Source organism: Cuculus canorus, chromosome 15 (genome assembly GCF_017976375.1).
Source record: "Cuculus canorus isolate bCucCan1 chromosome 15, bCucCan1.pri, whole genome shotgun sequence".
Classification (NCBI taxonomy): Eukaryota; Metazoa; Chordata; class Aves; order Cuculiformes; family Cuculidae; genus Cuculus; species Cuculus canorus.
This window is the reverse complement of record NC_071415.1, coordinates 16,194,087-16,210,790: the sequence shown is the minus strand read 5'-3', so window position 1 is coordinate 16,210,790 and position 16,704 is coordinate 16,194,087. Positions and strand designations below refer to the sequence as shown.

Genomic DNA, 16,704 nt, shown 5'->3' with positions numbered 1-16,704 from the left:
AGTCCTGGTCAGTGATTGTTCTCAATGAGACTACCGGGGTAGTCGCAGAATCTTCAGTCTGTCTGGCACATGAGCGTGTGTCTAACGGTGTGCCCACACACAGATAAATTGTTTTTTAAATTTGATACTTTTTTTTATTCTTAAGCAGGAATGTTCGTAAGTGCTTTGTTGGTAAGTTTTCATTATTAACTAGACCAAGCAGAAGGTGGTAACAATCCCATCTCTTGTGGTTAGAAGAAAAGCTGTCACTTCTATCATTTAAAATGTAACGTGCAAATTATTTTGGTTTAGTTCAAAAAAGGGAAAGGAAACAAATGGTGGTTGTTATATCTATTTCCATTATATGCTAGGTTTAAAATATCTTAAAACAAAATTTATATTAGTGTATTTTCTGAAAGACAGAAAGTATCTACAAGAAGCTGTTTTGGAGCGAGTTGGCAATCCCAGTGCTGCTGTTACAACACACGGTGGGGGGGAAACAGAAGAGGCTGTCCTGCAGTCCTTTCTCAGGCAAAACTTCACAGAGCGCGGATGCTGAGTAAGGACTTCAGAGTCAAGTCCAGCATAATTACAAGGTGTGACAGAATGCTGTGGGTGAATACTGTCTGTGTTTGAAGTCATCAAAGGGTGAGCTGCCGTGTTTGGAGCACTTTTCCGGGGGCAGTGTAAAGTTTTGGACCTAAACTACAACCTCTACCATGGCTATTAATACACAGACACAGATACAGAAGCTGTCTATGGGACACGGTGTCTGAGTTACAAAGTGCCGTAGTTGCAAAGGGAAACCATGGAAAGCCAGACTCTGCGTCAGGGATCAGAGCTTGCTCCAACCTGATGCTGTGCCAACGTCCTCCTTAGTGGCGTTTCTGGTTCTGAAAGGGCAGGCGAGCCTGCGGGGGTAGTATTAGAAGAGAATAACTTCACAGATCTTACATTTGGTGAAAAGGAGAATTCAGAGCAGGAACCCATGGTTGGTACAAAACAGGCAAGTTATGCACCTTCATTTGCGTGTGTGAGTGTTGTTTTCCAATCACACCGGCTGGTCCTTGCTGAGTAGACTCCAACTGAAAGCCAGCTTTGATCGAAATCCCTTTCTGTGGGAGAGGGAGGTGTTTCCATCTGCACACATTCGTCCTCTGTGCGTAATGCTTTGCTCGTTCCAATTCCTGTGCTGCACTACAGCCATGTAACACGTCTGTGATCCATCAGCCTTACACAGAAAGGGAAGGTGGCAAAACGCGGACTGTCTACTTATGTGATTTAATGAATTATGTCCAAAGTCAGTCTTAGCGTTATGCAAACCTGTTTATATGGTAATGTTAAGCCTTGAGGCTAATAGAAATAGCTGAAATGACAGTTTACTTTTAGATGTGTCCAATTCTTTCTTTGATGACATTCGAACATTGAGTAGTAATGTTTATATTTTCATTTTCTTGATATTCAAAGTTTTTTAGAACTGAAATGACATTTTCTTTTTTGTGCTCTCAGCAAGCAGAAAATTTTAACAATTTCTCCATGATAGAAAGTGTTATCCAGCAAAGTCCATCTGTATCTCTGATGTTCAGCCTTTGTTACTGCTAATCCGAGAGATACAGGAATGTGCATTCGTGCGTTACAAATTAATTTTCCTAGGTATTGGCTTCAGCGCACAATGCGTGTACCATTGTTTAATGGCACATTAAAAATGATCCTGCAATACCTTCAGAAGGACCAACCACCAAGGTGGATTCACCTTCTGTCCATCTCCTACAGCACTAATTGCAATATTAATGAAGTCTCCATCACTCTTAGGTAACTGTTGTAGGGAACAGACTAGTGAATCAGAGCTGAGCTGTTCTAAACCTGACAGAAGGGAGAGACAAAGGCTAAGGAAGATGCTGAAACTTTGTAAAACTGGGCACCTTCTGCACAGCAAGGTTGAGAAGCGCTGGTACTGTGAGAGCTCAGCTTTGACTTCCCAGATAAAAAGAAAACAAGATCCAGATTTTTTTATTGAGACCAGGCAATGAGGACCAACTTTGTGCTGCTTTCTCTAGTTCTCTTTCATCTTCACTATTGGAGAAGTGCCAGCTTGCCGCTGGCTATCACACCCTCCTCCTTGTCTTCCCAGATCCCAAAGCTTCAGGAGTTGGCCACGTGAAACCTTGGCTGACTCCGCTGCTTTCCATCGAGTAGCAAGTTTTATACTTGTGTGAGCCAAATCCCTTAGGCTTCTTCAAAAACACTCGCTGCAGGAAGAGTTGCTTTTTCAGAGCAGCCTTCAGTCAGCTCAGTACTAACACGTATGAAGGCGTTGGTAAAAATGATAGCAGCTATCTATTCTTAATTTTCAGGCACGGATATTTAATATATGTAATAGTAGTTTGGTTATTTCAGCAACAGAGTAAGACAGACTGACCTGGTAGGAAGTGGCTGGTGGCATTTCTCGCTGGCTTTTGCTTACGTCTGATCCCCCTGTGCTTTTATTTCAACCAACCTCCAAGATAGTATTAAGAATTCCTAGGACATTACATTAAACCCATATTAATGAGCAATTGAAACCATCACCTGAAAATGTCTTTCCAGACCAGCTCTCAGGTTTCTGCCAAGACAGCTCCAGAGCTGACACCCACAAGAAGGTAGGAGCGATGTGTCGTTAGAGGGGACAGGGCACTGCCCTTCTGGGGGCGCAGCAGAAGTTCCTGAGAGCAGGAATACCTGCTGCAGAGCCCCTGCTGAGGGCAGTTGTTGCTGCTACCGTCAGGCACAGAGGAGCCCAACAAATATGACTTAGAGTTAAGGGCAGCAAGGAAGACTTTGTAGGGAAATAGTTTTTTTTCCTGTAGACTCTTGAAGAGCAAGCAAATTCTCTGATTTGTAACTCCCTTTGAAGGTGTAGAGTAGAAGAAACTGTCCTTTGAAAACCTTCACTGCCACCATCACAGTAAGGGAAAGAAGAATCAGGCTGAGAGCATTTAAAATTGAGGCAACAAAATTGTACAGCCCCTGTTACCCAAGACCACAGCAGCATTAGACTGTCTCCGGTTAAGTGTGACGTCAGCAGTGATTAACCCTCATGATGTGATACTGCAGGTACTGTGTTGATTTTGTTCCTTTATACTAACAGTAGTGTGCAGCTCACTCTCTGCTCTTTGCTTCTGCCTTGGTTACCTTCTTTTGCTCATGGGTGCTATCACAGCTGCTACCTCACTGTGTCTGCAAACACGTTTACCTGATAACAACAAAAAAGGTACCAGAAATCTCCTTGAACTGAATGTACAATCTATGCAAATTCTCTTTCTACTTTGTTAAAACCTAGAAGTATTACTTGTAACCTTGCCAAATAAACAGCAAGATACTGTACAGGTGCCTCTGATAACAGAGTGACAATTCTAGGCGCGGTTCATTGCGCTGCATTTGTATATTGTAATAACTTGACTTGTCTTTGATTCTGTTGTAATTAACACCCTCTCGACTGAGAAAATAGCAATCTCTTGCTAGGGGAGCACCTTCAGTTTGCTGGGAATATGCTGGAGGAGGATTTCTATGGCATTTCATTTTATTTTCCTGCTTACATCCAAAAGAAGGCATGGACCTGCTGGCCAAAATGAGGATGTTGTTTCAGATTTTCCTTGAGTGAATCCTATCCACTTTGGATCACTTGGTGTCTGTTCCCATCGTGGCACCCAGTGCATTGCCCCTTAAAGAAAGCCTTACTTTCATCCTTTCTAAATGTGGCCTTAAACTGTGTTAGGAAGTTAGTTAGCTGTTGTCTGTGTCTTGCTCACTTTTTCTGTTTGTTGTGGAAGGAATAAAAGGCACCTTGAGATTTCTATTACAGCTCCCTTGTGTTGCTGTCAGCTTACGCTTAACAAATACAATAGAAATTGCTTACAAATGCAGTCTTTAAGGGAAGAAAATGACCTTCCCTTTGGGCAAAAGGAAGGCTTAGACGGTCATATAAACCTTAGGAAATTATGAGCTCTGTCTTTTGTAACTCACTGTAGTTAAGGAAGGTTGATTTAATTACCTACAAAGTACAAACTTAATAACTTTTAATTTCTCGCTAGATTATAACAGGACAGACTGCTCTCAGACGCACAAGACAAATTCTGGAGTAATTTCACTCATTTTTACATGATGTGGCAGCATTCCTTCCAGATTTGTCCTGGCAGCTGAGAGAAGGTAGAGGCTCGTAATGGCATGGTCCTAAAATCCGAAGAACTTTACCACTTGGGGCCAGATTTTGAGTGATGGTTGTGAGTCTTAGAGTACACTTAGAAGACAGAGGAGTCTGACTGTATCATCGGAGTCATAAATGCGTTTCCAAAAATCTGGCTTTTGGAGCTTCATCCAAAGGTTGTCAAAGTCAGCAGAAACCAGGGACCTCTGCTAAGGTTTGGATCTGTTGGGTTTCTTTAATACTTCTCTCCATGGAGAACTGTTGTGTTTCAGTAGCACCAATATTCCCGGCAGGCTGCAGTGCTTTTAGGAATCCCAAATCCTATCCTGTTTTGGTATTCAGATGCAGATACAACCCAAAGGCAACTGAACAGGATTTACAAAGAAAACAAGATTTGTTAAACAAAATGAGTTAATTTGAGTTAATGAAATTATTTTTCTGACTTTGTCATTTTGGGGTTTTTTTGGGGTTGATTGGATTTTTGTATTGCCTAACATAGTCCATAATAAGTTATTCCTATCCTATCATTTTCGAAGACTGGTGGTAATATAGTTTTAAGAAATAACTATTTTGTTATAGATCATAATATGCATAAAACTGTACAGAAATATTTTGTAAGCTATTGAATAAGAAAAAGAAAACCATGTATATACAGCAAAGTTTAAAAAAAATGGAAATTCAAATGGAACACACTGAAAGATGTAGATATTTTGCTATTTATTTAAAGGAGTATTTTATGAGATATTGAAATGTCTTAAATTGACCGGTAATCAAATTTCAAAGTCAGAATGCTTTTCTTGTAGTAGAATGTGATTTTCAGCAATTATTGCACTACCCATTTTTGCACCCTTTTGTCTTTCAGTTAGCAGAAAACAATGTGCCTTAGCTGTATTCTTTGTCAATGGGAGTTTGGTTTTTTTCGTCCGACAAAGCAAATTTTTTTGCAGAAAAAGAAATGGATGTATTAAGTACTGTATTATACCAAAAACACTGCAGTTGTATATAAGTGCTTTCTGTCATACTGTGTTTTCAGATGCAGAATTTTAAAATTAAAAAAAAAAGGCTGTCTTTAGGAATAGGTGTGCGCCTCGTGTTATTTTCAACCCCACTCATGTAAGTCTTTATTTGAAAGAACGTTGCTGCTTGGTGATATTTAGGAGGAGGAAGGGAACGAGGCAGTGCCGTTCTGCGGTCGCGGTGCCGAGGCCAGCGTGCTGGGCAGTTCTCACGCGCGGTTTCCCGGCCAGAGCAGTTAGGGGGAAAACGTTCACAGATGCTTTTCAGAAATCAATTTTTGTTGGTCGAGACAATGGCTCATGGGCGCACGGTGCGGAACGCTGCCCGCCACGGGGGCTGCCACCAGCAGCACTGGTGGGACATGGGCTGGACTCCACCGGGCACCCAGCACTGCCTCTGCGGAGGACCAACAGACACGGCCAAGCTTTGAGGGCCAAGTCCTCCTAGTTTTCAAACTCAGATGACTGGTTTGGGGCCAGATTCTCCCTGTCTTTTGCGAAGATAGTAGGCAGAGGGGGCAGAAGGGATTGACAAGGAGCTTGACTTTGTTCCTTTTCTGAAGGCCACTAACTATGAGGAGTTTTGGAGCCATTTGTTCCACACATCCCCAGAATGTACATCATCCGAATGAGAAAGGAGTTAGTCATGGACCTAAGAATAAGCAGCTGGGTGCAGAAACTGTACTTAACGTTAGGGCTGGCTGGTTACAAGGACAGCAAAATATAGGCCCTTTGCCTTTACTGAAAGGATTAGCTCAGAAAGACACATTTCCTCTGTAGTCCCCCTGATGGGTTACAGACCCAAGGTGGCCATTGCCTAACATTCATCTGAATAGTCACTGAAGTTTGTTTTCTCACCCACAGGCTCCACTCGGAGCACGGACTTCTTAGAGCTGCTTCCATGGATACGAAGCAGAAAAACAGTTACTTTGTCCTACAAGTGAGGCGGTTGGTATCTTTTGCACCATCTTCATGATGTATTGCAGGTTTGTCTCCTCGTGCTGCTTTTGATGTGGGATGCTAGAAAAAAATCCTTGATGACCTTCCAAAAAGTGTTTGACACCACCAGGAGTCTGCGTGACCTTTTCATGCCCCCCAAGCAGTGCTGCAGGTTCTCTCGGCAGCCAGAACGGCTTTTGATCTTGTGTTTTCTTTTCACCTGCTGTTCAGGAATTCCACTTTTTTTTGGCACTTAGATGCAATGAGGTCTTTTTAAACAGAGGAGGGAACACAGTGCTAATATCTTAGTCCTGGCACGAAGAAAATATTTTCTGAGGAGGTGAAAAAGGGGGAGGAAAAAAAAGACTGCTCTCAGTTTTGAAGCCTCGCGTTATTTATAGCCAGTAGAGGTAGTATGCTGCTTTTTTTTTTTTTTTTGCTGGCTTGTTCCTCATCCAGCTGCTAATACTTATGGCATATGAAAAAAAAAAAATGCTCAACCTTTGTTTTAATTATCTCCAAATGTGTCATTGGCCATTACTTTAAAGAAAAGAAGAAAGAAAAAGCATCAAACTACCAGGTGCTCAAGTGCTTGGGGTTTTTTTTTTGTGAGCTGCAGTTAGAATCTGCCCATGCTTTGAGGCTACACACAGGAATCCCGACGCACCGAGGAGCGGCCTGAGCCATCGACAGCATCCCGCTGGCTTGAAAGCCTCTGCACCTCTGTCTGCTTGAGATAGCGTCGTCATATTTTTTACATCTGCCATGCCTAATCTGTCTCAATCTTAATTAATTATTTATAGAGTGTAGAACGTGGTTAATTCACAATAACAACACAGAACTTACTGCAGAGCTGTTTACCACTAGGAGGGCGCAGTAAAACAAGTGTAACAGGAGTGAGGTATTTAATTGCTTTGACAACAGGAATTTCATTTCAGTACCCGGATATTTGACATTTCTTCATTACTAAAGAATCTGTAGCCTATTTTCTAAATTCAGAAAAATGTTAGTAATCTGAGGCTTCACAAATGCAAACAGCTGTAAAGCTTTGCTGTCCATTAATGCCTAAAAAGCAGAAGATTCATAAGCTTCTACCGTAGTTAAAAACCAGACACAGATGGCAATTTTTCATGCTTCTCTTAAAAATGCTCTTGGCTATTCTGGTGCCAAATCAGCATTTCAGCGTGGTTCCTTCCCTCACCTGGCTGCCCTCGGCTGGAAGCCCTGGTTTGCTGTGAAACAGCGCACAGCTGAGACACCAAGTGCTGATCCCACCCCGGTGAGGACGGTTGGAGCCTGGAGTCGGGGGGTGCTGGGGGGCACCGGCTTCAGACGCCGAGTTGCCTGGCATCAATTGCCAAACACTGGTTTGTTCTGGGCAGCTCTCCATCAAATGGGTATCACGCTAGGATCTTAATATTATGGGCAAAGGAGTTTCAGGTTAATTTATTAATAGTATTAACATGACCCAAAAGTATCCTGCATTTTGCAGATTTAAACCTGATACAGCCTCTATCTGTGACCCTCTTCTGGAAAAGGCCAGACTGGACTTTTCAGCTTCAGGCGAAGCATAATGTAAATGTACACATTTGCTGTGCACCAGTAACTACCCTGTCCTGGGAAAGTTTTTGAATCCACAGAGCCTATGAGTTTAGAATCGAAGCTGTCTGCTGCAGCAGCATGAAAGAGCTGATGCCGTGGCCCCTGCTGGGGCTTCTGACAGTCTGCTCAGATGGAACTGAAAAGACGTTTGCAATGAGGAGGAACATGACATGGGTTTCGATGCCCAGACGCTTAAGGTGTAAAACAGACATTTGTGCCTTATCTGCCAATGTAAGTTTTAAGATGTAAAACACTTTTTCCTTCTCACCATGAACCATCCATCATGTTCTTCCGTGCTGGTTTCAGGCTGCCAGTGATCGCTTCACCTCTGAATTAATACCTTCACCAAAACACTTTGCACAGCTCTCCAAAGCCCCCAGCTGCTCGGTGAGCTGCGTTGCTGCACCTGCAGCCCAGCGCAGTCCCTGCACAGGTCATCTCGGACGCGGCAGCCACTGGCAGCCCCCAGGGCAGCAGCGGGGAGCGGCACCTCCCAGCCTCACTGGCCAAATGGAAATGTCCTGGAATACTTGCCCACCAGCAGCACAGCGTTCCGGTAGTGGCAGCTCACATGAACAGACCATTTATAAAATAAACATTTGGCTTCGGGGAGACACAGGACAAATATAATGTGTGTATATGAATATACCGGTAAATACAAAAATATGTGTGTGTGTGTGTGTGTGTATTTAAAACCAGAACTACAGAATAACTCTGGTTGGCAGGACTGGGGAGATACCTGAGCCAATGCTCTGGATGAAGCCAGGCCAGCTTAGCCTAAAACAAGCTATGTGCTCTCTTCCACATAAGAACAGATAGGGTGGATGCCCCTGTCCCACCTCTGGTGCCCTGGGACAGGGATGGGGCTGACACCCTCACACCACTTGACAATGCCCTGTAGAGGTGGAAGCACCTTTCCAAGTGCCCTTGGATTGACCTCGTTGCCTCAAAACTGCCTGGACAGCCACCATGGCCCTTGCCAACGCTCGGCTGTTTTGGGGCTGCCCCACGTCTACCAGTCCATTCTTTTCATCTGTAACAGCCACAGCAGTCAAGAGAAGAGCAACGCACCATCTCATCGCTGTGCACTTGTGGTCAAAGGGTGACATGGCTGCAGGAGGGCAGCCCAGATGCTGAACCTGCACAGCCGACAGCCTCTTCAGAAACTAAATGAGCCATGTTTTTAGGCTCTATTTGTATTTCCACTGCCTTATAAGTTATCTTAGAGCTGGTAGCATGGCTGCGATGGAGCTGCCCCTCCCCAAGGCATTCTAATATTGCACCACGTACAGCCTTCAAATAGGAACAGTATTTCACTCCCATAAATGAGTTGAAATAATTTACTGCTCTTACTCTGCTTCTGTAATTGTTGTTGGTTTTTTTTTTCCTAACTAGGACTTGCATAATAATAAAAGAGATTTGACTAGAAACATAAAGTACATTTTAATGCAATCTCATTTAGGAAAGTCTATCACTGGATACATATGGCAAGGAAATGAAAGTATTCTTATAACAGATTAATAGCCAAGATCAAATATTTCACTTTCTAATAGAGTCCGCCTATATGTGCTTTTAAATCCTCACTCAATTTAAATTTAAAAGGGCTTTTCTTCGTGCACTGAAAGCAAGCTACTGCCTGCCACGTCATCCCTGATTTTCTATTACTGCTCACTAACGGTTTGCATTCATTAGCAGATGACAACTCCTGGAGGCACCGACCTTCAGAGGAACAAATTACTTTTTGCCTATAGGCGCAAAAGAGAAAGTAGTGCGAGCTGACGTCCCTCAGCCTGGGCACAGCGCACCCCCTGGGGCAGGCGCGTGTCCCAGGAGTGTTGGCCAGGAGGACCCCCAGCGCAGAAGGGGAGGTGGCCGTGCTCCAGAGGTGAGCCGTGCGCATCACTGCCACTGCCTTCCCACACACGCAAAGGCATTTGCTGCTGCCCCACACAACCTCCAAGTCTCCAACTAGATACTTCTTCTAAATTTTGCTTTTAGATGGTCTAAGCTGGCTTTGCAAAGAGTAACTTATAGAAGGAAGAATGAGGCTCCCCAGGCTGGCACCTGGTCTGACAGGAGAGTGATGCAACCCCAGCTCTGTGCTGCTCTTAGCCGGTGAAATCGGTTTGTGCACACGCCGCCAGCCCCGAGCGTGCCGGGGGCAGCACCCCTACCCATATCAAGGTAAGGGGTTTGCAAGACCTGTTTCCAGGCTGTGTTATCCAACATAGCCTGACACTGAAATGTTTAAGTGTTTACCTGCTGGACCAAGGTAACAGGATGGGAAAGCGTAACCAGGAGCTGCCACAGGGAGCAGAACTGCAGAGGCCTTCCACCTTCCAGACTATTAATGCAATGTCTGCATGTATTTAAAAGTATGTATTTTCTTTCCAGTATTCCCTGTTTGGAAGCTTTTCTGTCTGATTTAATCCTTCTCTCCACAGAGCCAACAAGTCCTTAACCTGAGGTCTGCCAGACCACCACCCCCCATTCCCCCGGTCTCTCTTTTTGTGCCAGTGCTCAGCTACTTGCCGAGTCCCTTTCTCTTACATGGGTAGGTAAATGCCTGATTAATTCGTTCATTCCTTTAATTAATTAACTAACATAAATTGGCATCAGTATAAGGAATGCTTTGAGTATTAGCATAGACTGTATACTTTTTATTTAGTATGCTTTAGTGTGTATGTGAATCAGAACCAAAGCAAACCGAATGCTGTGTATCCGTTCAGTGAGATGACACCGATTTGTACCAGCTGGCTCTCGATGCAGCCTCAAACCAAAAAATAGTCTCCCCCTGCCACATTCGATTGGCCTTGAAGATGTTGTAAAACAAGAAATATGAATTGGAGACTAACAGAGCAGTGATGCTCCGGGTTTATTTTTAGCCCATCGCCTGGTGCAGCTCAACTCATGCTCAATGTGCGTCACACGGAACTGAAGAAATTTGAAAGTGGCACTGCCATAATTGAACTCATAATCGCCCCAAACCCCCCTTTCTCCTCCTTATTAACAGCAGATGGAGAGGCAGCCTGTGCTGGGTCAGCAGGAGACGCTCTCTTCAACCTACAGAGGAGACTGGCGGGGTGAGGAAGGAACCCTTAAACCACTCACGTTTGAAGTGCTGCCTGCCTCACCCTTCTTGGGCGTGGAAAATGAGAAGTGATGGCTGGTTGGACACACTTAACAACGGATTTACCCTTATAACAGGGATGGCTGCAGAGTTGAGCTGAGAGCCAGCCCCACTGCTGGAAGCTTTGGAGCCCACCAGCCCTTCCCAAATCACCTCCACACTGCATGTAACTTGGCTGCTTAGTGTCTCTGGGCTGATTAATTATTGAAAAATATGGCAAGATTAGAACTATTTAGGCAGCGACCTGATTCTGCATCCGCGCTTTGATTTTGGTATGTGAACATCCCCGTGCACATATGTGAAACACATTTTAGAAGCTTGCTGTTAATGATTTTCATTTTCAGGCTCCAGAGCAAGGCTGGCACTACTGGTGGGAACCAGTGACATTTCCTTCCTGGGCTCCAAGCGCCTCAAACCCTAGTGCCCAGAAAGTCCAGGCAATGCCACGTGTGAGGCAATGACCGCATTTAAAGGTCTGTATTAGTCATGGTAAATAAATAATTTCAAAACAAGAGCTGGCTAAGAGCTACCATTCACGTTACAGCAATATTTTTAAGTCTTAAGAATTTCCTTTTCTCTACTCCTTTTTATCCACTCTGGATAAAAAGCATCGTTAACCCCGAATACTGTTGCTCTCACACAAACAGGCTGGTTTGCTTTTTATGTTTGCCTAACGTTTAGGCTCCATTGCCGACCACTCTCAACTTCCTTTTCTCACTCTAAGTCTTTTAAGATTTTTGATGTATTGAGCTAAATCAACAACAACAAATAACCTATATATTTAAAATAGAGAGTGAAATAACCTCTAAATTCTTGTGAAAAAAAAGCTGAACCTGGCCCTTTGCCATGTCCATCTTACATTGCAGTGTAGTTTGAGTCTTCTGACAAGTTCACCCACGTTTTCTAGTGCAGCTCCACAGAAACCAGTGCATTACAGGGTGAAAGATTCTTTTATGTTGGAAAACACATTTAAGATCAAGTCCACCGTGTCCCTGAGCACCACATCTACACATCTTTTAAACACCTCCAGGGATGGTGACTCCACCACTTCCCCACAGAAAACCACCGATTATTGCAGCCCCTTTGGTGGGTGAGGGTTTAGATCCTCTCTCATGCAGATGCTGTTAGATGAAGGACTCTGAATGCCATGGAACTCTCCATGTGACATTTCTGGTTGTTCTGGAAACAGGGTCCTTTCACCTCAGCCCTGCAGAATAGTTCAGCAATGTGTAATATCAAGGAACCCCATTTTCTTCTAGATTTCCGCAAAGTTGGATCTGGAATTGCCTGCAGTCCTGAGTTTTAACACGTACCTTCTAGCAAAACACCAGTCAATACACTGCTGAGAAAACTCCCTCCTGAGACAGCTGCCATGAAGGACACCACCTCCCCGTCCCACACACCCTGCCACCCCCATGCACCCCTTCACCTCCCCTCCTCTACAGCATCATAAAGAATCAGGGCGAGTTAGGTGAAAAGCGGTGCAGCCTTTCCCTGACCTTTTCCCCTAATCAGAGGGGAAAAATCTCTACTCTTTAATTGAGACAGTTCCCTGCTGAGTAAAGTCAGGCTCTTCTATTCATATTTTGCCTTTTATAAAGCACTGAGCTGAAGGAAGACCTATGGTCAGAAAAAAATCATGGCTGAGCCCATGGCCCATCCTGGAGATTATAAACCCGTCTGGATCATAAGCACCAAAGTCACAAACGTAAGTGTGCGGAGCTTTACTGATGTCTGTCAGTGGCATCACCTCGTGTGGTAAGAAGTCTTTTGACCTGGGGCCGAGGGTTTAAGAAACAGACATTCAGCTCTGGGCACCAAAATACATGTTAATCATTTACAGAGGTGTGTGCTCTTTTTCAGAGTCAGTTCTGTTTAATTTTAATCTAAATTTGAAAACAGGAATTAGTGGATGAAGATGAAGGGTTCTACCATCCCAGGTCAATTGTAAGTAGTGTCCACAGATTCCTGCTGCTGTTTTATTCCTAATGCCATTCAGTGTTGCATTTATATACTGACAAACGTGAAGCTTAGAAACATTTTACAAATGCAAGCCTGTGTAGCAGTTCCCTCATGTACTCCAGTATTGCATCTTCACTGCTGTCCCTGGAGGCGCCTGCATTCATTTAGCTGGGCATAAATGAAACATTAGAAAATTAACATTATTTATGAAGAAGCGGAAAAATGATGTGTGGGTTTAGGCAATGCTATTTCCCCAGGTTTATCCTGTCCTTTCTCCTGTTCTTGCAGTATGAGCCTCATTCATCTACGAACACACCGGGAGCTTTATCAAAACCCTTAATACGAGGACTCACAGGTGTAAATCTAACAGAAGCCCACGCCAGCCCTCTTCACCGCCACTCGCTGTTTGACCCGCAGCTTGCAGCATGCCGGGAGTCCATCTATTTCCATTTGCTCAGAGTGTTACAACAGCTCTTCTGCTTCTCCTGGCTGCAGCCTGCTACACAAATCCTGAATATGCAATTAGGTTGCCCCAGCACATGAAGTGATTGTGCGTTTTCTCTCACTACACCAGGTCCTACTGCAACACCGCAAAGGAAGAAGAGGGCTGCTCCTTTCTGATCACGCACAGTCTGCAGCCCATGTCAGCGAGTGCTCAGCGCGCGAGGCGGGGGACGCAGAGGGCTGTGTGCCCTGAAGCACCAAAGCCAAGGGAGTGGGACAGCACGGCAGCAGCAAATAGCTCCTGGCAGGAGGGCGCTGTATCTCCAGGGCTTCACATGGCAAAGCAGAGACCTGGGAGCTTCCCCAAATCTCATGGCAGATGGAGAAATAATTTTGAGATCACTCATTTTCCAGTCTCATTCTCCGTCTGCAGTGTCATTCCCTGCCTGTTTGCATAAGGCACAAGGAATACTTTTTTTAAAGGCAGTTTGGTTTTATTAGTGACAAGGAGATAAACACCCTGAGCTCTTTGGTTCCCCACGGAAAAAGCTTTGGTTCAAAATCTTTCCATTCATGGGCATAGTCAAAATAAAGTTCCCCCAAGAAGAATGACATTTTCTACATTTTTTCCACTGGTAGCCTTAGGTCTGGGCCCCTGCTGGAGTGGGGGAATACAGGACACGGAGAATAGATGGTCCCCTTGGAGCCCTGCTCTGTCCAAGGGCTCGGCTCTGCTCCACGCCCAGGACTCCTTTCAACAGCACAGATCTGTCTTTTCCATTAAAATCACCTATATAGTCTCAGGGGATGAGAAACAGCCCCTAAGACCAGCAGTGTTCCCCAAAGCTCCCAGAAAAGGTTTTGGGGGCTGCACAGGGCTGGAAGAAAGATTTGTGTTTTTCCTGTAAGGTGGTGATTGTCAATGTTCTCGCCTGAGAATTTCTGCTTCCACATTCAACTCCGCCAGTCTCCCTTTACCCTCACTACATTGTTTATAGCAAAACTACACTGAACCCAAATACCTAATATTATTCCTATTACTAAAATACTATTTGGAGGACAGAGTGAAAAATGAGCCTGGTCTATACTAGTACTTTCAATTTTGAATACAAGGGATGGAAAAAATATATAAAGAAATACAGACAGTTTACATTCCTCAGTGAAACAACCAGGCTTTCCCATCTAGAGAAACAGAACTTGCCTTGGCACCATTTTATAAGTAGTTCGCCAACACTGAAAGGCTCATTGTTTGAAACCAGTCCAAAAGACCCAACAACTTCCATGGCTTGGTTTTCTCAAGTACTACTTAACTGCACACTCTTAGCGACCAGACCTGCCTTTCACATCCATCGTGGGGAACCGCAAAAAGCTGCGGTTTTTCCAAGCTCTACTTTTGGGGGAAAATACGATTTTCTTCCTGTAAACTATTATCATGAACCAAATGCATCTACTTTCCCTATGGCAAGGAGCGACTCCTCGCCAGGATCCATCACAGATGCTCCAAGACTTGCCTTTGCCAACCCCTGAGCTCGAGCGGCACGCACATCCGAGGGATGGATGGAGGGCTCACTGGCCCCCGACCGCTAATATGGGGTAACAGTTGTGTTTATGCAGTACTTGTGATTAGTGTCGTTCAGCTGCAGCACATTGCTGCTTTTCAGCCTTGAGAACACCTCAGGAACATTTTTTTTTCTTCAGATAAAATGGGCAATATCTCGGCATTCAACCCTGCTGATGGGTTTTAAGGTAAATAAATTCCTTTGGAATCTCGTTTAATGTCTGCTTTAAGGAAGGATAGAAGACTAAAAAGGGGGGGGAAAAGCCAACCCAAACACCATTTTAATTTCAATCTGACAAAAAATAATCCTGTTTCATCCCAAATGGGAACTGTTGGCTGTTTATTTTCCCATTTTTTTCTTTCAGCTCCAGGTTAACTCACAAAAATACCTTGTGCTTCTCCATTTAACCGCTAAACTGAAAGATCACTCTGATCTAGTTCCTACCAAGATCTGGATATAAATATAGATGGAAATACATCCCCCAACACACATAATGTAACCCAGAATTTCCAGCAGTGTGTTTTATAACCAGTCACAGAAGGCAGGATCCTGCTGTTGCTTTTTGGACACCCTACATGAGTTCAGAGGGAGAAAAGCCTTAGAGGGTCTGAGATACTCACTGCCATGGCTTTCTCTGCATTTCTGGAGCAGAAATGACTGACGATAATCTTTTGCTAATGTTTCCCCCACACACACCAAGATCATTCCCATCAGAGACCAGAAATTAATTTAGCCCTTATTTATTTCCAAGTACTGCAGCTGCAGGCAAGTTCTCTCATTCCACACCAAATCTGTTTGCTTGAGTGGTTCCCAAAGTGAAGACACATCCTGGACATCAGAACGGCAATCACTTTTCCCAAATAATCCCTGTTTACCACCAAGATCTGACCCCACTCCTTAACCAACACCAGCTGTAATACTTTAAGGTTTTCATGTACTTCCAAGTAGTTGGAAATAAAGAGAGATGGGGGGAAGATTGTGACCAGGAGCACAACTTCTCAGCCATGAGAGTCTTCCCTCAACTCCAGTGAACTTCAGACCAAGCCCTGTATATCTTAGCAATTCATACCCTGATTTGCTGGTGCAGTAGGATTCTTTGCTCCTCATGATGGGAAAGTGTATATCCTTTACAATGCAACAGCGTCTCTCTCTGATAAAGCAATAGATAATGAGAGATTTAACAATATGTGGCCTTTCTGTGTGCCCTGCGGTTTAGACTTTGATGTGAATATTTAAAGCAGTTGATTTATTGCCTTGATTTTCTGCCATTTTGAGGAATTCCCGCCACAGGAGGATGAATTTCCTTTACCTAATATTGCGTGCATCTGCCATCCTAGTGGCAAGTGGAGTCATTTTCTGCCCAAAGCAGCAGTGCAATACGAACAAAACTTTAGAACTGTAAACTTATACCTCGTATACAACCACAAACATCTAAATGCCAAGAGAGGGTAAGATAAGCTATACCAAACAAGGCAATAAAGCAAAGGAAAAGAAATACGTCCTTTTTTTTGGGAATTGAAAGCTTAGTTAGCAATTCTTCACAGCATATGGATCAGCAGGTTGTATTGATTTCCAAGATAGGGGAAAGTCCCCAGAGAAAGGAAGGGCAGAAGGGAGGAGCAGCATTTCCATTCCCATTGCATAGGCAGCAATTGGTGCCACTGCAGCCATGCCGAGGACGGGGCTAAGCCAGATGCCAGGTCTGCCCCAACTGCTCGGTGAGTACCAGCAGAGGATATCACAAAGCTAAGATAGTCCTTACAGCCCTGTGAAAAGCCTGCCAGCCCCGGCAAAGAGCACTGCCCCTGTATTGCCCTGTATTTAGCAAGTCAGCTGCACATTTTTCACACAGTTGTGGTGAAGTCCTACAATATGGACAACTGGTACCTT

General features: G+C 44.2%; 1 protein-coding gene across 1 annotated transcript in view; it reads left to right on the top strand.

Moving 5' to 3' along the window:
- XYLT1 (xylosyltransferase 1) overlaps positions 1-8,387 on the top strand; it is a 171,283-nt gene extending 162,896 nt beyond the window's left edge. Inside the window, exon 12 of the mRNA XM_054080473.1 lies at positions 6,043-8,387. Within this exon, the coding sequence (XP_053936448.1) occupies positions 6,043-6,154 (112 nt within the window). The 3' untranslated portion in view covers positions 6,155-8,387. The remainder of the gene's footprint in view (positions 1-6,042) is intronic.
- Positions 8,388-16,704: the final 8,317 nt, after the last annotated feature.